General features: G+C 48.3%; 1 protein-coding gene across 3 annotated transcripts in view; it reads left to right on the forward strand.

Annotated features, from left to right (window-relative positions):
- ext1c (exostoses (multiple) 1c) overlaps positions 1–22,500 on the forward strand; it is a 124,840-nt gene that overhangs the window by 80,757 nt on the left and 21,583 nt on the right. For all 3 annotated transcript variants that reach the window (XM_083771199.1, XM_083771200.1, XM_083771198.1), the window contains exon 3: positions 15,633–15,726. In XM_083771199.1, coding sequence (XP_083627325.1) covers positions 15,633–15,726 — 94 coding nt within the window. The remainder of the gene's footprint in view (positions 1–15,632; positions 15,727–22,500) is intronic.

The raw sequence follows: 22,500 nt of genomic DNA on the forward strand, positions 1-22,500 counted from the left end.
CACAATCTTGTGTTGTTGTTGCTTACTGTAAGTCACAACCTTGTGTTGTTCTTGCTTACTGTAAGTCACAATCTTGTGTTGTTCTTGCTTACTGTAAGTCACAATCTTGTGTTGTTCTTGCTTACTGTAAGTCACAACCTTGTGTTGTTCTTGCTTACAGTAAGTCACAACCTTGTGTTGTTCTTGCTTACAGTAAGTCACAACCTTGTGTTGTTCTTGCTTACAGTAAGTCACAACCTTGTGGTGTTCTTGCTTACTGTAAGTCACAACCTTGTGTTGCTGTTGCTTACAGTAAGTCACAACCTTGTGTTGTTCTTGCTTACTGTAAGTCACAACCTTGTGTTGTTCTTGCTTACTGTAAGTCACAACCTTGTGTTGTTCTTGCTTACTGTAAGTCACAATCTTGTGTTGTTCTTGCTTACTGTAAGTCACAATCTTGTGTTGTTCTTGCTTACTGTAAGTCACAATCTTGTGTTGTTCTTGCTTACTGTAAGTCACAACCTTGTGTTGTTCTTGCTTACTGTAAGTCACAATCTTGTGTTGTTCTTGCTTACTGTAAGTCACAATCTTGTGTTGTTCTTGCTTACTGTAAGTCACAACCTTGTGTTGTTCTTGCTTACAGTAAGTCACAACCTTGTGTTGTTCTTGCTTACAGTAAGTCACAACCTTGTGTTGTTCTTGCTTACAGTAAGTCACAACCTTGTGGTGTTCTTGCTTACTGTAAGTCACAACCTTGTGTTGCTGTTGCTTACAGTAAGTCACAACCTTGTGTTGTTCTTGCTTACTGTAAGTCACAACCTTGTGTTGTTCTTGCTTACAGTAAGTCACAACCTTGTGGTGTTCTTGCTTACTGTAAGTCACTTCCCAAATACCTTCCCATGCACCCGGTATAAGAGACCGGGTGCACGCCCCCCCCCCCCCCCCCCCCCCATACACACACACACACACACACACACACACACACACTGCATGTGTGTTCCATATAGTATTAACATACTGTTTAAAGCAACATTGTAGTCACATAAAGAAACCATTCATGGATTACAGCTTGGACTTTGACTTTGATTGACTGTTTATCTGATGTTATATATTCCACACTTCCTGGGGGTAATTGTGGTACCCGCAGTGTTGCTATACCGGCTTTAAACCACATGACATGAACTGTCTGGATATACTGTACAAGAACATGAACACATGTGGAGGAGGAGATGAAGGGAGACGAAGAAGATGGAAGGATGAAGAACTGAGCAGGCAAGAGAATGGTGGAAGATAAGTACTGTAGTTGAGTATGATAGCGTAGCCTTTTACACACTCACATGTGTGTGTGCGTGTGTGTGTGTGTGTGTGTGTGTGTGTGTGTGTGTACGCACACACACTCGCACAGAGGGGAGTCGGGAGCTAGGAATAGAATGAAAGGGTGAAAGCCAAAGGAATCAGGGGACAAGTAAAAATAGGGGAGCATTTCTTCATAGCACGAGTCCACAAACACACAAACACACGCACACATGCACACCCGCGCGCATGCACGCACGCCTGCACATGCACGCCTGCACACGCACACCCATCTCACTAAGATGCGCCATCTTAGTGAACATGGTCTTGATGATAGTGGTGCCATGCTGAGCTATCAGCTTTGACATGCATTGTGTGTGTGTGCGTGCGTGCGTGCGTGCGTGCCAGAACAGGGAACATTTGGTCCCCTCACATTTTCAAAGGCAGTCATTTGAATTATTATTACAGCCATGGCCAGCTGACGCATATTAGAGTCATCATTACGGTACCAAACGTAAACCCATGCAGCCCACAATGTGATCTGAAGTGTGTGTCCAATCCATACATTTATCAAATCAACCTTCTGGATGAATGTATGTTGTTTTTTTTGTTCTATCCTGTTATGCTTTGATAGCACGCATGCAGGCTGCTACTGTGGAGTAGTAGCATATAATAATACGCATTGATCTTTCTGACGAGCTTTGCATTGTCATGCAGGCTACGAGTTATTGAAGATGAGGCACAAGTACAAATGAAACAGCATGTTAAGATCAAATATCCTGTGAAAACATTCTACCATTGCAAGCGATGTGTGTGTGTGTGTGTGTATGTGTGTACATGTGTGTGTGTGCACGTACGTGCGTGTTGTGTATAAGAGAGACAGACAGAATGAGGGAGAGAGTACAAGCGTCGGTCTTTGCAGACAGTGTACAAATAGCTTGGGGTCTTCTAACCTCAGCCAAGTGATTTCATAATTTAGCTCAACCACAGCGATAACAGTAAACGCTGTGTACAGCTGGCTCACTGATATCCGCAAGAGACCTTGTCAGGAGGTAATACCCCCCCCCCCCCCCTCCCCCCCTTCAAAAATGGTTCTGCCGCCCCTGGTGTGTGCGTGTGTGTCTGTGTGTGCATGAGTGCGTGCGTGCGTGCTTGCGTGCGTGCGTGTGTGCGCGTCACAGTGAATTCACATGATGAACATCACAGGATGTTGTACCGGTATAACAATACAGTAATTGTCTGACATTAACCATGCATGCATGCTAATTTGAGAAGGCAAGCGTACAAGACCAGTGTGTGTACGTACACTAAATAACATTGTGTCAGACCTGCTTTGCATGTCTATACTGTACCCTACTGTACACACTGCCTGACAATCTGCATAATTGCATTCCTGGCTGGCTGCTTTCATTCTAATGGATGTGTGTGTGTGTGTGTGTGTGGGGGGGGGGTCTGTGTGTGTGTGTGTGTGTGTGTGTGTGTGTGTGTGTGTGTGTGTGTGTGTTTCTGTTTCTTTGTACGTATACCGTATACATTGCGTCAGGCCCAGCGTGTCAACACAGAGACAGACTGGTGCTGCACGTCAATAGGTGTTGTCTTCTCGGCTCACTTGTGCCTGTGAGCGCATGAGGAAGGGCGTTTAGCATGTAATGTGTGCAATCAGCGTGAAGACGGGGCATTTAATAATGTGTTGACACAGGCAGTGTACTCAGCCTGCATACACATTGTCTCTTTACTGTACAATGTATAGGCCTATATGTGGACACAGTGAAACACCAGAAGGAATTCAACTACACTGTAAATCCCTGGAACATGTGACGCGTTTAAACCTAAACACCATGTGTGTAATAATAAAATGCCAAATGTTTATTAATGGTCATACAATACAGTAGAACAAGAGTTCACTCAAACACCTCACGAGAACACCTAGTGTTCAAATTCTAAACACCTTTATGTGTTTAAAAAGTGTTACAGGCGATTAAACATGTTCTTCTGTTTATAATCTAAACACTGTGACACGTTTAAAAAGTGTTACAAATATGTGTTTAAAACTGTTTATAACCTAAACGCTTGGGTTTAGTGTGTAGCAACTGCTTCTGGTGTAATGTTCCGTCTGATAAGCTTTATTATTGACATCAAACTGGATCGCTGATTTCTATTTTTTCATTACTATTTTGGCTTGGCCTTTCCTTCTTCGTCGGTCGATCCTAGACCGGGTTGTGCAACCGCGCTGCCCGTCCACCTACCTTTATACCGGCTGACTAAGTTGAATAACTCGAAATCTACGGAGCTCTCCGCGGTTTGGATAAAACGCGCGATGTTCGGAGGTCTTTGCTGACTATCCGGTGGTCTATAGATGGAAACATTGGCGCTTTCTAGAGCAAGGATGGCTTCATTTTAGCTCGTTAGCATTGACGCTATTTTTTTGCATTAACAAAATAGCACACCTCCAGGTCTTAAGATGGTGTATCTTTTCCAGTTTTTCATGTGTTCATGAGGTGACAGTACTTTATTAGCCCCCTTGGTGTGGTTATGTGCAATGATGTATTTGGTTTCTTCCTGGAGGCTGAAACATGCCATTGAAAAAAACAGTGATATTGTGACAACCCCTCCCCCTTGATCATACAACAACAGCTGTGGGTGTGGCTTCAGTTCAGTTGGATCACCAACCATCACCACCCACCAATGCAAACCAGGCATAGTTAATGAACTCGCAGGTCCACATTATGTCCACATGAAAACGACATTTTAACAAATACTGTTTTGAAAATAATTCTTCCTCCTTAATTCATTAATTAATTAATAATACCTGATGATCATGTTTTAGGGTGGACAAAAATCACGGCACTCCATCTTTAAGTTATAAGACCTGGTCCGATCCAGAAGAGCGCAGTTTGCCGGCCACAGCTGCTACAGAGCTGACAATGAGGTTATATCTTCCCTTCTTCTCTGGAGTCCTGCCTCAGGGCGGACCAGAGGTAGAAAGATGTCGTTCCCTGATGTCATCGCTAGGGACACAGGCATCAGTAGGCAGGGACTGGGGGTGGCAATGAAGGACCGGGAAGTCTGGAGTAGCATTGTGGAATCCATGATCTTGACCGCGGTCGAAAAATGATGATGAGGATAAGACCTGGGTACTACAAAAGACACGCAAAATAGGGCCCCCAGTCTTAGTTGAACTCCTGAGAGTTTACAATGGGAACTATTTGGTTGGATTTAGCAACAGTATCTCTACATGCATTGTATACGGTATGTACATTTGACTGCATATTCAGTGCTTGAGTAAGTGTGTGCCTTGGCCTATGATTGTCTGTCTGTCTGACTGACTGTCTGTCTGTTGACTGTCTGTCTGCATGCATGCTGGCCTAGATGTGTGCATGCATGTGTGCGTGTGTATGAGACAGCTCCCGTTTGAGTGTGTACACTAGTACAGTGTGTGTGTGTGTGTGTGTGTGTGTGTGTGTGTGTGTGTGTGTGTGTGTGTGCGCGCGCTTGTCTGTGCTTCTTCTTTGACTTTTCTCCAACCCCCGCGGCCTCTCAGGAGACCAGAGAGTTAGTTAAATATTAAACATCCAATATGGAGACGATCTATGAAGACAGAAAGAGAATCACATTTTGCTGCCTAGACATCAGATGTACTGTGACAGCACATGTCAGCACATGTCAGCATGTGTGTGCACATGTCAGCACACACACACACACACACACACACACACACACACACACACACACACACACACACACATGAAGACATTGTTCTAATCTCTGTATTTCACTCAGTTCCTGTATTTATTTATTTTTCCCATCACGCAGGCACAGAGACACAGAGATGTGAGCACGCACGCACGCACACACGCAGACACAGATATATTCATGCATATGAAAATGTGCAGTAGATACACATACGTACATGGCATGTATATGCATTTATGTATGTGCAGGCTATATGTCTGCTATAATAGACCCCCAGGTGTGGTTATAATATTCAAATGTATTTATGGTTTCTTCCTGAAAACTGAAAGCCTTTGAAAGCCTTATGATCATGTTATAGGGGGGGGGGGGGGGGCTCACAGCCATGAGACATATCAGGAGATATGGTCATTTACATATAAAAGAGGAAAAGAAAGCCTATGTGTATGCAGTGTATGTACATATACAGTAGACCTACATTAACAGTGCATGTACATATACAGTAGACCTACATTAACAGTGCATGTACATATACAGTAGACCTACATTAACAGTGCATGTACTTATACAGTAGACCTACATTAACTTTAAAGTTAAATCCATCATATCAATCTGTTGCCACGGGACACAGTGCTTACACACTCCGACTATAGGCTGGAGTTCCGACAGACGCAGTTGGCCGTGTTGGCGAGAGGGAAGCCGGGAGGGGGGGAGGCAGTCTCTGTCTCTGCAGCAGCTTGGCTTGGAGGAGGACGTCGTCCTTCGCATTGCGTTATTTCTTTCCATTGAAACACCTCGCAGTCAGATCAAGAGTAGCGGCTTAGCCTCGGTCCCAGCCTTAGTTACTCATCTGCAAAGAGAAAAGCCTGGTCACAACCTAAGGCAGAGAGTACCTATAGCTGGAAGTGTCGTGCCGGAAATCAGATGTATTTCCCCCGGATATACGATCTTTTCCGACCAATCACAGCACTTGTTTCATACACAGAGAATACAAAGACAGATTTCCAGAATTCCAGCACTGTATTCTTCAGCGTAGGTCCTGCCCAGCGTGGCAGCGGCTATAGGGTTGTCCTGATCTTCAGCGTAGGTCCTGCCCAGCGTGGCAGCGGCTATAGGGTTGTCCTGATCTTCAGCGTAGGTCCTGCCCAGCGTGGCAGCGGCTATAGGGTTGTCCTGATCTTCAGCGTAGGTCCTGCCCAGCGTGGCAGCGGCTATAGGGTTGTCCTGATCTTCAGCGTAGGTCCTGCCCAGCGTGGCAGCGGCTATAGGGTTGTCCTGATCTTCAGCGTAGGTCTTGCCCAGCGTGGCAGCGGCTATAGGGTTGTCCTGATCTTCAGCGTAGGTCCTGCCCAGCGTGGCAGCGGCTCTAGGGTTGTCCTGATCTTCAGCGTAGGTCCTGCCCAGCGTGGCAGCGGCTATAGGGTTGTCCTGATCCGATCGGGTGATCGGATTGGGAGCAGAAACATGTGATCGGGACATCCTTGTATCAATACCGGTATTATATCCATATCACTATATTAGACTGGATATTGTCTGTGATTTTGGATATTGCATTGATTGTGATATGGCATAAGTAATAAATAACAGATCGGGAAAAATCGATATCGGTTGATACTCAAAATGAAATGATCGGAATCGGATCGGGAGCAAATAAACAACAGGAGATCGGGTCTTCTCTGACGTACAAAGTTGAAAGCCTCTATACTAAGGCGGCGGCGGTGGCTCAGGGGTAGAGTGGCCAGATGGCAACCGCAAGGTCGCCAGTTCAAACCCGGGCTCCCCCAGAGTTAGTGTCCAAGTGTCCTTGAGCAGACCTTGCATGGTTTCCTCCGCCATGAATGTATGGGTGAATGTAATGCACAATCTATGTAAAGCGCCTTGGATAAAGACGCTATATAAATGCACCGTTTACTAACGGATTTCAACTTTGTGTGTGTCAGAGAAAACACCTGCAAGTGTAGGAGGTAACAAGTTGACAGAGACTGTAGGAAAGATTTGGGAACTGGCATCGCTACTGAATTGGGAGAAAGAAAGAAAAGAGAAATGTATTAGTTGGGGTTCTACTCATGTTTTGTGTGTGTGCGTGTAGGCGATGAGAAGTGAAACAGATAGTGAGAGAGAGATGGAGAACTGGAGGAGGCGACAAGTGGGGCACACGCTCGTTTGTTGTTGGAAGTAAAAACACTGTTAAATGATTTATTTGTTCCCAGAGAAGTACATTTCCCTCATTAAGAAACATCAGCCAGCATGCAGGAGAAGCCAGACTGTCAAACACACACGCACACGCACACGCACGGCACACACACTCCACATGCACAGAAACACACACACAATTGTCCCAGAGTGGAACAGAAGACAGAGATACTGTACAAGCAGATACAGGGCACGCACGCACGCAGGCACGCACACACGCACGCACACACGCACGCACGTACGCACGCAGAAGTGGGTCAGACTAACCGGCTCAGTCTCACCACATGCTGAGGGTCTCAGTGTCTCACACAGAGGCGAGGCTTTTATATAAATACACTAAAAAACAGAATAAGTACACTACACGCTTGGACACACTATCCTTTTTGCACCACATTTGTACATGCACACGCACGAACGCACGCACGCACGAACGAACGCACACACGCCTTGCGGTTCCAAAACACACACACACACACACACACACACACACACACACACACGCGCGCGCACACACACACACACACACACACACACACACACACACACACACACACACACACATACAGTATATATACACGTGTACATACATCACAAATAGAAGCCACAGCTGCATTCGTCAGTGTCTACCAGCCGAGCACATAAAACCCACACTGAGAGTTGGGCTCAGAGTTAAATCCATCATATCAATCTGTTGCCACGGGACACAGTGCTTACACAATACACAAAGTTGTTTCTCACAGAGCTGCTCCACATTGAACGTAGCTGACTGCTATTGCTGCTGATGCATCATGCATCATGCACACACACAGCCATGCATTCATGGATGCTGACACACCCACGGCACATGTAGCACTCATGCACACGCACGCACGCACATGTAGCACTCATGCACACACACACACACACGCACGCACGCACAAACAGCATTGATGTTCTAGCTCTATCAACAAGTGCAGAACAAGCACAGCGCTGGGCTGCTGGCCGTAACTAACACCAAACCAACACTGCCTTCCACTGAAGCCTGATTTATGCTCTGTTGTGCGTGCCGTGCAACACAGCATAAATTAACTATAACCTAGTGCTATAGTATTTGTCTTGTCTGACATTGTTTGGCTACGGCTGTGGGTCTTTTGTGCAATTTTTCTCTGCCTGCTATTTGATTGAACTTCTTTTGGCTTATAGGCTATGGAAGGAATGGAAGCCAGGCCAGATATTACAAAGGTTGTACATCAATTTCATGGCATCATCAGTCACAACATGGGTTGTGTGATCTCGTAGATATGCTTTTTTAAGTATTTTTGCTGAATGCCTGCCTAAAAATCACACCTGTGTGAAGTGATCATACATTATCACATTCCGGCCAATCACAATTGGCATCCTCACTTTTCTGACCTCACTTTTTGAGGGGCGCTAGCCCCTCCTATATACAGCTTTAATGTTTGCCTTTCAACGATGCTTGTTTAAGAAAACGTCATAGACAATAAAGATAAATGTAATGTTTGTTTTGAGGATTAAAACAAACATTAGCACCCGTTGCTTAAACAAACATTATGTTGTTGATGATAAGAGCGCCCCTCACTTCACACAGGTGTGATTTATATCCTCAAATCCAATCCAGCTAATCACTTGTGGCGTCCTCAGGTTTCTGTCCTCAGTTATTATCCTCAATATATTGCTCAGCCAATCAAATCATCGCTATGGGGTACACACAACACACAACGCTGGGCATAGGAGGGGCTAGCGTCGCTCAAAACTAGGGACGTGCTATAGGTTAGGTTCTATGCTATCCTGCCAAAAACAGACGATCTACAGTACAAGCATCACAGTGGGACACGACGCGCCGTGAGCTTAAAGGACAACTTTAGTTTTTTTCAACCAAGGTTCATGTTTTACGTTGTTATTAGAGAAAGTAAAAGATGAGTGTTAATTTTCTTTCATTTACTGCTTTCTTTTGTTTTGGGGATTTTAGCAGTTTCTGACAGGGGGGCAGGGGCATTCGAGCATGGGGCTAAATATGTATTTCTTTACAAAATATTATGGCGATTTTTTTTAATTTAATTTACTATAGTCCTAATAAACCCCAAGAAATTACATCTGACCACAAAAGATCACAGGATCTATTGAATGTGACAAACTGACATATTGAGCCTATACACAATTTACAATTTACAATTTAGGCATTTAGCAGACGCTCTTAATCCAGAGCGACTTACATTTAGGCAAGAACAAAAGCATGGGAATACATCACATAAAAGCATTTATCATGAAACATGCGTAAGCTAAGAAGGTAACAGTGGAATATCTATATGATGAAACTATACATACACTATACATAATAAACTATACATATTCACTACTATGCTATACATATGTACTATGGCGTGCTATGACTATATACAATACAATTATAGTGCTGTCTACATAACATGCTATAAGTCTAAGTCAAATGCTATCTAAGCCAACAGAAATTCTATCTAAGGGGTTAGGGTAAGTGCTATGGGCCATGATGGAGTCTGAAAAGGTGGGTTTTCAGGCTACGGCGGAAGATTGGGAGTGATGCTGCAGTTCTGACTGCAATGGGAAGTGCATTCCACAGTTTTGGAGCCAGAAGGGAGAAGAGTTTGGGACGTGTGGAGCGTTGTCCCGGCGTTTTTAGTGAGGGTACTTCCAGTTTCCCTGCGTTGGCTGATCTGAGTGCGCGGGAGGGTTTGTAGGGTTCAATCATACTTGTAAGATATGGGGGAGCCATACCTTTGGTTGCTTTGAATGCCAGCATCAGAGTTTTGTATTCTGTGCGGGCAGCGACCGGGAGCCAGTGGAGGGAGCGGAGCAGGGGGGAGACATGTGAGAATTTTGGCTGGTTGAAGACCAAGCGAGCTGCTGCATTTTGGATCAGCTGGAGAGGCTTAAGTGCACATGCTGGTAGGCCAGTAAGGAGGGAGTTACAATAGTCGAGTTTTGACAAGACTGTTGTCTGGATTAGGAGCTGGGCTGATTCCTGGGTGAGGAACGGTCTAATTCGTCGTATGTTATAGAGTGTGAACCTACATGATCGAGTGACAGCTGTGATGTGAGCTTTGAACGAGAGCTGACTGTCCAGGACAACACCAAGATTCCTGGCTGTTGGGACAGACGTTACCAGGGCGTTGTCTACGGAAATAGTTAGCTCCTGCATAGGGCAGGACTTAGCTGGGAAGAAGAGAAGCTCAGTCTTGTCTGGGTTCAGCTTGAGGTGGTTGGAGGACATCCACTGTGATATGTCAGCCAGGCATGCAGTGATGCGCTCTTCCACCTGAGTGGCAGAGGGGGGGAAGGATAGGAACAGTTGTGTGTCATCGGCGTAGCAGTGATAGGATATATTGTGAGCCGAGATGATAGTGCCAAGGGATTTAGTGTACAGTGAGAAAAGGAGGGGACCAAGTACAGATCCCTGTGGGACCCCAGTTTGGAGGGTTCGGGGGGATGATAGCAGACCTTTCCAGGAAACCTGGTAGGTCCGATCGGTGAGGTAGGAGGAGAACCACTTTAGTGCCGTTCCACCGATGCCTAGCTCCGCTAGGGTTTCTAGGAGCAGCTGGTGGTTCACTGTGTCAAATGCTGCTGATAGGTCTAGGAGAATCAGTACTGCAGAGTGGGAAGCAGCTTGGGCAGCATGTAGTGCTTCTGTGACTGCCAGCAGGGCAGTTTCTGTGGAGTGGGCCTTCTTGAATCCGGACTGGTTGGGATCCAGCAGGTTGTTCTGTGAGAGATGGAGAGAGAGCTGGTTGGAGACGACACGTTCAATGGTTTTAGAAATAAATGAAAGGAGTGATACCGGTCTGTAGTTCTTGACATCTGAGGGGTCAAGGGTTGGTTTTTTGAGGAGTGGTGTTACTCTGGCTGACTTGAGGGCAGATGGGACGCAGCCTGAGGTTACTGAGGTGTTGATGATGGAGGTGATGAAGGGGAGCAGATCAGGTGCGATGGTCTGGAAGATTGGAGACGGGACAGGGTCAAGAGGACAAGTGGTAGGTCTAGAGGATGTTACTAGTTGTAGAACCTCGTCTGGGGAAAGAGGAGAGAAGGAGGACATGCATGGTATGTTGGGGTTGGTGTTGGTTGAGTCAGATGCCACTTTATGTGGGAGGGGAGGAAAGGAGCTGCTGATATCATCAACCTTCTTCTCGAAGTAGTTGACAAAAACATCAGCAGTGAGGGATGAGGGTTGAGTGGGGGGAGGGGGTTTAAGGAGGGAGGTGAAAGTGGAGAAGAGCTTCCTTGGGTTAGAAGTACAGGATTGGATTTTGGTGTGGTAGAAGGAGGTTTTAGCAGTGGTTAGTGAGTGGGCAAAGGCAGAGAGGAGTGAGTGAAAGTGTGAAAGGTCATCTGGTAGCTTTGACTTGTGCCACTTTCTTTCGGCTGCCCTTAGAGGTGTTCGTTCAGATCTGAGAGTTTCAGATAGCCAGGGAGCCGGTGGACATGAGCGAGCTGGCCTGGATGAGAGCGGGCAGTGTTGGTCGAATGCAGATGAGATAGAGGAGAGGAAGGATGAGGTTGCAGTGTCAGGTGAGAGGGAGAGGAATGACTCCAGGGAGGGTAGAGAGGAGAGAATAGAGGATGAGAGGGAGGAGGGGTTTAGGGATTTGAGATTGCGTCGGGAGGTGACGTTCGGGGGGTTAGTATGTTTAGGCGGGAGGGTGGAGAGAGAGAGGGAGAAGGTTATGAAGTGGTGGTCAGACCTACTTAAGGGGGTAACAGAGAGTGTGGAGGGAGAGCAGGCTCTGGAGAACACAAGGTCCAAAACATTACCAGCCCTGTGAGTGGGAGGGGAGGGAGATAGGGAGAGGTCAAATGAGGCCAGAAGGGATGTAACGGGAAGATACTTCTCTGCGGTAGGAAGGTTGAAGTCACCCAGTAGAATCAGAGGGGTGCCATCTTCCGGAAACGAGCTGATCAGAGAGTCTAGTTCTTCCAGGAAGTTCCCGAGAGTTCCAGGAGGGCGATAAAGCACAATGAGGATGAGGGGGACTGGCTGTGATATTGAGATAGCATGAAATTCACATGTGGACAGAGAAAGGTGAGAGAGATTTAAGACACGGAAATTCCATTTGGGGGATGTTAGTAGCCCTGTACCCCCCCCTGTGCCTGTTTGGCGAGGGGTGTGGGTGAAGTTGTGTGAAACAGAGAGCGCGGCGGGAGTTGCAGTGTTATCTGGGGTGATCCAGGTTTCAGTCAGAGCAAGGAAATGCAGAGACTTGAGGGAGGCGTGGCCTGAAATGAATTCAGGCATATTCTTTTTGGTAGCTTCGTGGCAGTTCCATAGTCCTCCCTCCACCACAATATGGTGACTGGGTGAACGAGCTGGATAGATGAGATTTGACGGATCTCTGTGACTGGAGAAGTAGTGTCTAGGGCGACATGAGGAGGACAGTATAGGGACGGTGGGAAAGCACATTCTAAACAGGTATAAGAGATAATAATAATAAAGTAATAATAATAATAATAATAAGGTACAATAATAATAAGGTACAACTAGTAATTATAACATAAGGAAGTAGGAAATAAGTTGATACAGAACCCCTAGGACGGCCTCCTTCGATGTGTCTGGATGTGTCTGGGTGTCCAGGTCTTTGGATTGGACACTAGGCTATATTAGTCGGCCTGTGTGATTTTTGGGTTGGAAATTGGAACGATACAGCGGAGAAATTGGAACGATACAGCGGAGAAATTGGAACGATACAGAGAGGAGATTGGAAAGGTACAATTTGACTAAGTAAGTAAAAGCACAGACAGAACAGAAGACAAGTACAAGAATAATAAAGAGAGGAAAAAGTATAGAAAAAGGTTCGGAGTATTGAGTTCACTCACTGTGTGTACCAAGTAGCCGGTTAACAAAGCAAGTGCAGAGGTGAGACAGTATAAGCCTTCCCCCAGTAGGCTACCTTCACATTCAGTAGATCATGTGATCTGCTGTGGCCAGATGTAATTTTCTGGGGGTTAATAGGACTATAGTAAATAATACAAAATTAAATCACAATAAAATGTTGTAAAAAAATACATATTTAGCCCCATGCTCAAATGCCCCCGCCCCCCTGTCAAAAATAGCTAAAATCCCTAAAACGAAAGAAAGCAGCAAATGAAAAAAAATGAAGACTCATCTTTTAGTTTCTCTAATAACAACCTAAAACATGAACCTTGGTTGAAAAAAACTAAAGTTGTCCTTTAATGTACATTGACTACTGTCGTTGTCGTGCGTAAATAAGTATAACTGCGGCTTAACTGTACAATAGCCCTTTGTCGCAGTGAACGCTGTCAGAATTGAATTATAATATATTCATTTTCCTCCTTTCCCTCACAAGTCTGAGCACAAGAACACACAGAACTCAGAGCGCTTCAATGTACAGTGTTGTGTATATGTATCCTAACAGGGACATTCATTCAGACCTCAGCCTCCGCAAACTCAACGCGGAGATCTCAATCAATGCCAACATCAGCAATAAAATCTCCAATTTTCACATCCAGAGCATGAAGGGATGGGGGTGCGGGGGGGGGGGGGTGGACAGCAGGGGGTGTCTGTATCTCGTCACTCACCGAGGGGGTAAATAAATGACTAACTATTCCAGACTGGGAAGATTAATGGCGGGAGTATATTTTACACAGACGCCCCCTCAGTAAACAAACAAGAAGCAGGCCGGATGCAGTAGTACATGAGGTGGGGGATTAAGAGGGAGGATGAGGAGAAGTCGGAGGGGAGGGGGGGGGGGGGGGGGGGGGGACAAGGAGGCAAAGTAGGAGCAGAGGAGGCGGGAAAGAGAGCATATAGGAGCAAGGGAATGAGGAGAACCGGTGGCGGAGTAATGAGGAGCAGTTAGAAGGGGAGGGAAGATTTGGCCGAGCAGAGAGAACGAGTAGGCAGGGACTTTCTCATAAGGGCCGATTTGTTTGCTTCGTCTGTTTACTGCGCTGGACTGCAGTGTTATTTATTGTACTCTTATGTAGTGTGCGTAATGTAATGTATTACGGTGTAATGTCTTGTCTTGTACGTCGGTCTATTCGATTTATCTCAATGTTGCTATAGTGCCAAGACACTTATATTATAGTTAGAGTAGTCTCTCTCTCGAGCCAGACTGGTTGCTCACACATTTTTCAAATGCTTCGTAGATTGTGGAATAGTTGGTCTTGGCTTGGGAGACTACATATAGAGCTGCTGTAGTGTAATGAACTATAGTTTATTTATCCCAGTTTTTTTTATCCCACGATTTTGGAACCCAGTTTTTTCACCCGTGTTAATTATCTAATGTAATCCTGGGCGCTACACTTACACTTCCTCTGCCAACCTGGGGGGGGGGGGGGGGGGAGCAGACTGACCTCATGCTTCCTCCTATGCATGAGGAGTCCAAGCTGCTTCTTTTCACCTGACAGGGGGGAGTTTGCAGTTATTTCTACATTACCAGGTTGGAACTGTATCATTGAAGGCAACTCAAATGGCTCTGCAGTAGTACTCTGCAGTAGTACTCTGCAGTAGTACTCTGCAGTAGTACTCTGCAGTAGTACTCTGCAGTAGTACTCTGCAGTAGTAGTAGTAATACTCTCAGTAGGAGCGATTCTGACAAGAACTTTGCCCTTTCTGCTTCAGTCGGAGTCTGTCAAGCGATGTAACAATCTACATATTCTGTAAGATATCAACCGAACAGCTTCATCATGAGTAAATGCAAGTTTAGACAATAAAGGGCTTGAGGAAAGCGATTACTCTACTTGGTTAAAACCCATGCATGCCTGGTAATGTCTCCAAAGCCTGATTAAACATATTCATTTTTGTTGCAAGTTTGGTCTTCTGGTAGCCTTTAAAATGTCTTAAATGTAACTTCCTGGTACCTGCAGACAGTGCAGAGACAAGAGATGTGTGTACTACTGTACTGTACTGTACTGTACTGTACTGTACTGTACTGTACTGTACTGTACTGTACTGTACTGTACTGTACTGTACTGTACTGTACTGTACTGTACTGTACTGTACTGTACTGTACTGTACTGTACTGTACTGTACTGTGATCGGACCGTTAGACCACTGTACTGTTTGCACTCAGCCGATGAAGGGTTGCATTGACGCAGAGCTTTCCACTTGGCTTCATCATTTACATCACATGAAGTAATGAGTGCAAAGTACATGAGCGGGAAGGGGGTAAAGTGTGAAGGTTTTGCTGTATTTTATATCATTTGACTCTTGGTGGATACACGGTTTGCTCTAAATCGCTACAGTGTGTGAAATAGGAAACCTGTATTAGGTAAACAAAACATGGTTAACTGGAAAGCCTGATTTATTTGATCCGTAGCATCTGCGACACGTTGCTGCATTGTCTGAAGGAAGTCAAACCAAAATTAGTTTTATTCTTATATACACAAGAATATATATACACAATAAAGTACAACCTTGAGCCTGTAGGTTGTGACAATTACTTTCTTAAATAATGAATATTATTTTATTTTTTCTTGGTCAGGTTTGACTACCAGGAGCTTCTCCACAACTCAACCTTCTGCTTGGTACCTCGGGGGCGACGTCTGGGCTCATTTCGCTTCCTGGAGTCACTGCAGGTAAAACAAATGTTTCTCATTGCATCATCTCACCCTACTCTATAACAGTATTCATTATAATTAGAACGGGAAGGTCACACAAACTTTACAAAGAAGCAGTCTCTTTCCACCTACTGTATTATTCTAGCAGTGTATTTTGTACCACACAAAAAGTACTCTGTGTACCACACAACTCGTCATTGTACTCGGGGGGTAAGCTTGCAATTCGGGCAGATTTGGGTCAGAAGAAACAAATCACAGACGGGTGTGGGACTGTGGGTGGCGTTCATAAAGTTATCTCATATATTTGCATACGTTCCCATATCTTCCTCTGCTTTAAATGTTACTTCATGCAGATTCAGGTGAATTATATATATTTCCAACACATCAGACTAGTTGTGTTTAGTTTTTTAGTTAGTCAAGTTTTAGTCATGTGATCAAGGCGGATCTGTCCGACTTTTCATTTAATTTAATCATTTCAAGATTGGCTTCCAAAGTTGGCAGGGGTGGCCCGTTTTGAACAAAATGCCTCAAATCATGAATGCCATTCAATCCTGCTTGACATTCCCACTTGGCTCAGGAAGAAATGCCACCCTAAATGTTTCTAATCGGCCGCATGGTGCCACGATAACAGGCTCTTGAGCCATCGGTGATACAATACAAATATATTTGGATTCCATGGTTCATTACGGAACTCTTAAAATATGCCACCCACATTTCCCCCTTACAAGTTTTCCGCCACGTTGTGGTTTCTTTGCAAAGCACCGTTTTTGCTACTTGCTTTGTAAAAACTCTCATCCAAATTGCTACACATTATCTCTGGGGCCATGTGATCAAAATGTATGAGTTAGATTGTTCAGATTCCATTCCAAGTGGCTATGAACAAAGTTTGCGGGCCACTGGGTCGGCAACCCGGCCTGGCAGAGACTTGTGCTCCGAGGAGAACACCTTTCTAGTTCACAATATTCTTTTCAGCAAAAGGCCGATGCACACCTCAGAAGGCTAGTGACAGGTGCGTAGGGCAATAGAGCATACTTAAAAAGGGTATCTTTGAAAAACAAAGAAAGGGTCCCGAACACTGTCAGACACTTTATTGGGTCGACGTTTCGGTCGATTAGACCTTCATCAGGACAGACAATGTCTGTTCCATGGATGAACTGTAATACTGATAATGTATGCGTTCCACAGGGGCCCAGCCAATCATAATCAAGCAGCGGAACTATCCATTTAATTATATAAACTACATTATGTAAACTACATTATAAACGTTACTGTCGGGCAGAAACCTCTTCGTCATACTAGAGTGTCACACAAAAGCAGCAAAAATAGCAGCTCAAAACGCATCGCGATGATACACGTTTTCGACACGAGCCCGAGGTTTCCACCTGACAGCAATGATACACTACTATACCTGGTAAAATGTCGACCCATCCTGTGTTTTACAGAATGTGCACGCTGGAATTGTTTGTTTTTTACAATGAGCTGCATCTGCACACACCATATGTCAACATGGCGCTCGCCAACACAGCACTGACCACAGCATCTGCCCACACTTTACAACAATGCAAATGACACTTTTCCAGGAACCAAGCCCCAGTGCACTGTTTGTGATACAGCTCATATACTGTTCAGTAAACAGCCAAGTTTGCAGGATGAAGAATGCTAATGTCCTAGAATTAGACTTCCACTTCCGTGGTTTATATAATCTTTGGGTTATTGACACCGTAATGGTCACATCTGTGGACATTTTCCCCGTGTTGTGTTAAGCGCATATCGAGCCATAAAAACGTAATTGTCCTAGCCTTTTAAACTGAAATTGGCCCAACACAAATGACGGAGCCATACACAAACATCCACTTTTCTCAGACACGCATACATAGCAAAATCCTCAGTGTTAATTCATCCATTTGTACACTGTCAGAGTTAAATGAACTCTTGAGTATTTTACTGTGTACTGGTTGCACACCTACAGGCACACACTGACGTGTACGCGCAGACTCGCACAAATTCAAGCAGATGTAAACCCATTCATTACATCCAGTGCAAGGACACGACAACAGTATAAAAGACCCAAACTCAATGGAGTGAATAGGAGTTCACCGGTCTATTTTTAAGACTTAAATGAACAGCCTGGGTTTGACTGTGTTAGCCGTCCTGCCACCCATGTTGATGGTCTCACACCAGGGCTGGAAACAGTGGCTGTTTTTAGTTTTACCTAACACTGAACTCACTGGCTACAATGGGCCCTGGCCCCATCTCTCTCTCTTGGGCTCTGTGTGTGTGTGTGTGTGTGTGTGTGTGTGTGTGTGTGTGTGTGTGTGTGTGTGTGTGTGTGTGTGTGTGTGTGTGCGTGTGCGTGTGCGTGTGCGTGTGCGTGTGCGTGTGCGTGTGCGTGCGTGCGTGCGTGCGTGTGTATGGTCCGGAAGCCACAGGGGTGCCAGCCTGCCACACTGCTGATCACTGCTGAATGGACAAATCCACACTCAACACTCTCCGTTTGGCACCATCTTCCCATCTTTTTTTTCTCTCACTCTTTCTCCTACTCTGTCCCTTTTCCTCCACTGTCGGTCACAGTCTCTCTCCTCAAATCTTCTATTTTCTACTTCTCTCTCTCTCCTCCTGCCCTGCCTCCTTCTCTCTCTCTCCTCCTGCCCTGCCTCCTTCTCTCTCTCTCCTCCTGTCCTGCCTCCTTCTCTCTCCCTCCTCCTGCCCTGCCTCCTTCTCTCTCTCCTGTCCTGCCTCCTCTCTCTCTCCCTCCTCCTGCCCTGCCTCCTTCTCTCTCTCCTGTCCTGCCTCCTTCTCTCTCTCTCTCCTCCTGCCCTGCCTCCTTCTCTCTCTCTCCTCCTGTCCTGCCTCCTTCTCTCTCTCCTGTCCTGCCTCCTCTCTCTCTCTCTCCTCCTGCCCTGCCTCCTTCTCTCTCCCTCCTCCTGTCCTGCCTCCTTCTCTCTCTCTCCTCCTGCCCTGCCTCCTTCTCTCTCTCTCCTCCTGTCCTGCCTCCTTCTCTCTCCCTCCTCCTGCCCTGCCTCCTTCTCTCTCTCTCTCTCCTCCTGCCCTGCCTCCTTCTCTCTCCCTCCTCCTGCCCTGCCTCCTTCTCTCTCTCTCTCCTTCTGCCCTGCCTCCTTCTCTCTCTCTCCTCCTGCCCTGCCTCCTTCTCTCTCTCTCTCCTCCTGCCCTGCCTCCTTCTCTCTCTCTCCTCCTGCCCTGCCTCCTTCTCTCTCTCTCTCCTCCTGCCCTGCCTCCTTCTCTCTCCCTCCTCCTGCCCTGCCTCCTTCTCTCTCTCTCTCTCCTTCTGCCCTGCCTCCTTCTCTCTCTCTCCTCCTGCCCTGCCTCCTTCTCTCTCTCTCCTCCTGCCCTGCCTCCTTCTCTCTCTCTCCTTCTGCCCTGCCTCCTTCTCTCTCTCTCCTCCTGCCCTGCCTCCTTCTCTCTCCCTCCTCCTGTCCTGCCTCCTTCTCTCTCTCTCCTCCTGCCCTGCCTCCTTCTCTCTCTCTCTCTCCTCCTGTCCTGCCTCCTTCTCTCTCTCTCCTCCTGCCCTGCCTCCTTCTCTCTCTCTCCTCCTGCCCTGCCTCCTTCTCTCTCTCTCTCCTTCTGCCCTGCCTCCTTCTCTCTCTCTCCTCCTGCCCTGCCTCCTTCTCTCTCTCTCTCCTCCTGCCCTGCCTCCTTCTCTCTCTCCCTCCTCCTGTCCTGCCTCCTTCTCTCTCTCCCTCCTCCTGCCCTGCCTCCTTCTCTCTCTCTCTCTCCTCCTGCCCTGCCTCCTTCTCTCTCTCTCCTCCTGCCCTGCCTCCTTCTCTCTCTCTCTCCTCCTGCCCTGCCTCCTTCTCTCTCCCTCCTCCTGCCCTGCCTCCTTCTCTCTCTCTCTCCTTCTGCCCTGCCTCCTTCTCTCTCTCTCCTCCTGCCCTGCCTCCTTCTCTCTCTCTCCTCCTGTCCTGCCTCCTTCTCTCTCTCTCCTCCTGCCCTGCCTCCTTCTCTCTCCCTCCTCCTGCCCTGCCTCCTTCTCTCTCTCTCTCCTTCTGCCCTGCCTCCTTCTCTCTCTCTCCTCCTGCCCTGCCTCCTTCTCTCTCTCTCTCCTCCTGCCCTGCCTCCTTCTCTCTCTCCCTCCTCCTGTCCTGCCTCCTTCTCTCTCTCCCTCCTCCTGCCCTGCCTCCTTCTCTCTCTCTCTCTCCTCCTGCCCTGCCTCCTTCTCTCTCTCTCCTCCTGCCCTGCCTCCTTCTCTCTCCCTCCTCCTGTCCTGCCTCCTTCTCTCTCTCTCTCCTCCTGCCCTGCCTCCTTCTCTCTCTCCCTCCTCCTGCCCTGCCTCCTTCTCTCTCTCCCTCCTCCTGCCCTGCCTCCTTCTCTCTCTCTCCTCCTGCCCTGCCTCCTTCTCTCTCTCTCTCCTCCTGCCCTGCCTCCTTCTCTCTCCCTCCTCCTGCCCTGCCTCCTTCTCTCTCTCTCTCCTTCTGCCCTGCCTCCTTCTCTCTCTCTCCTCCTGCCCTGCCTCCTTCTCTCTCTCTCCTCCTGCCCTGCCTCCTTCTCTCTCTCTCCTTCTGCCCTGCCTCCTTCTCTCTCTCTCCTCCTGCCCTGCCTCCTTCTCTCTCCCTCCGCCTGTCCTGCCTCCTTCTCTCTCTCTCCTCCTGCCCTGCCTCCTTCTCTCTCTCTCTCCTCCTGTCCTGCCTCCTTCTCTCTCTCTCCTCCTGCCCTGCCTCCTTCTCTCTCTCTCCTCCTGCCCTGCCTCCTTCTCTCTCTCTCTCCTTCTGCCCTGCCTCCTTCTCTCTCTCTCCTCCTGCCCTGCCTCCTTCTCTCTCTCTCTCCTCCTGCCCTGCCTCCTTCTCTCTCTCTCTCCCTCCTCCTGTCCTGCCTCCTTCTCTCTCTCCCTCCTCCTGCCCTGCCTCCTTCTCTCTCTCTCTCTCCTCCTGCCCTGCCTCCTTCTCTCTCTCTCCTCCTGCCCTGCCTCCTTCTCTCTCTCTCTCCTCCTGCCCTGCCTCCTTCTCTCTCCCTCCTCCTGCCCTGCCTCCTTCTCTCTCTCTCTCCTTCTGCCCTGCCTCCTTCTCTCTCTCTCCTCCTGCCCTGCCTCCTTCTCTCTCTCTCCTCCTGTCCTGCCTCCTTCTCTCTCTCTCCTCCTGCCCTGCCTCCTTCTCTCTCCCTCCTCCTGCCCTGCCTCCTTCTCTCTCTCTCTCCTTCTGCCCTGCCTCCTTCTCTCTCTCTCCTCCTGCCCTGCCTCCTTCTCTCTCTCTCTCCTCCTGCCCTGCCTCCTTCTCTCTCTCCCTCCTCCTGCCCTGCCTCCTTCTCTCTCTCCCTCCTCCTGCCCTGCCTCCTTCTCTCTCTCTCTCTCTCCTCCTGCCCTGCCTCCTTCTCTCTCTCTCCTCCTGCCCTGCCTCCTTCTCTCTCCCTCCTCCTGTCCTGCCTCCTTCTCTCTCTCTCTCCTCCTGCCCTGCCTCCTTCTCTCTCTCCCTCCTCCTGCCCTGCCTCCTTCTCTCTCTCCCTCCTCCTGCCCTGCCTCCTTCTCTCTCTCTCTCCTCCTGCCCTGCCTCCTTCTCTCTCTCTCTCCTCCTGTCCTGCCTCCTTCTCTCTCTCCCTCCTCCTGTCCTGCCTCCTTCTCTCTCTCCCTCCTCCTGCCCTGCCTCCTTCTCTCTCTCTCCTCCTGCCCTGCCTCCTTCTCTCTCTCTCTCCTCCTGCCCTGCCTCCTTCTCTCTCTCCTCCTGCCCTGCCTCCTTCTCTCTCTCCTCCTGTCCTGCCTCCTTCTCTCTCCCTCCTCCTGCCCTGCCTCCTTCTCTCTCTCTCCTCCTGCCCTGCCTCCTTCTCTCTCTCTCTCCTCCTGCCCTGCCTCCTTCTCTCTCTCTCTCCTCCTGCCCTGCCTCCTTCTCTCTCTCTCCTCCTGTCCTGCCTCCTTCTCTCTCTCTCCTCCTGCCCTGCCTCCTTCTCTCTCTCTCTCCTCCTGCCCTGCCTCCTTCTCTCTCTCTCTCCTCCTGTCCTGCCTCCTTCTCTCTCTCTCCTCCTGCCCTGCCTCCTTCTCTCTCTCTCTCCTCCTGCCCTGCCTCCTTCTCTCTCTCTCCTCCTGCCCTGCCTCCTTCTCTCTCTCTCTCCTCCTGCCCTGCCTCCTTCTCTCTCTCTCTCCTCCTGCCCTGCCTCCTTCTCTCTCTCCTCCTGCCCTGCCTCCTCCTCTCTCTCTCTCTCTCTCCTCCTGCCCTGCCTCCTCCTCTCTCTCTCTCTCTCCTCCTGCCCTGCCTCCTTCTCTCTCTCTCCTCCTGCCCTGCCTCCTTCTCTCTCCCTCCTCCTGTCCTGCCTCCTTCTCTCTCTCTCCTCCTGTCCTGCCTCCTTCTCTCTCTCTCTCCTCCTGCCCTGCCTCCTTCTCTCTCTCTCTCCTCCTGCCCTGCCTCCTTCTCTCTCTCCCTCATCCTGTCCTGCCTCCTTCTCTCTCTCTCTCCTCCTGCCCTGCCTCCTTCTCTCTCTCTCTCTCCTCCTGTCCTGCCTCCTTCTCTCTCTCTCCTCCTGTCCTGCCTCCTTCTCTCTCTCCCTCATCCTGTCCTGCCTCCTTCTCTCTCTCTCTCCTCCTGCCCTGCCTCCTTCTCTCTCTCTCTCTCCTCCTGCCCTGCCTCCTTCTCTCTCTCTCTCCTCCTGCCCTGCCTCCTTCTCTCTCTCTCTCCTCCTGCCCTGCCTCCTTCTCTCTCTCTCTCCTCCTGTCCTGCCTCCTTCTCTCTCTCTCTCCTCCTGCCCTGCCTCCTTCTCTCTCTCTCTCCTCCTGCCCTGCCTCCTTCTCTCTCCCTCCTCCTGTCCTGCCTCCTTCTCTCTCTCTCTCTCCTCCTGCCCTGCCTCCTTCTCTCT

This window comes from Protomyctophum parallelum, assembly GCF_964188405.1.
Source record: "Protomyctophum parallelum genome assembly, chromosome: 1".
NCBI lineage: Eukaryota > Metazoa > Chordata > Actinopteri > Myctophiformes > Myctophidae > Protomyctophum > Protomyctophum parallelum.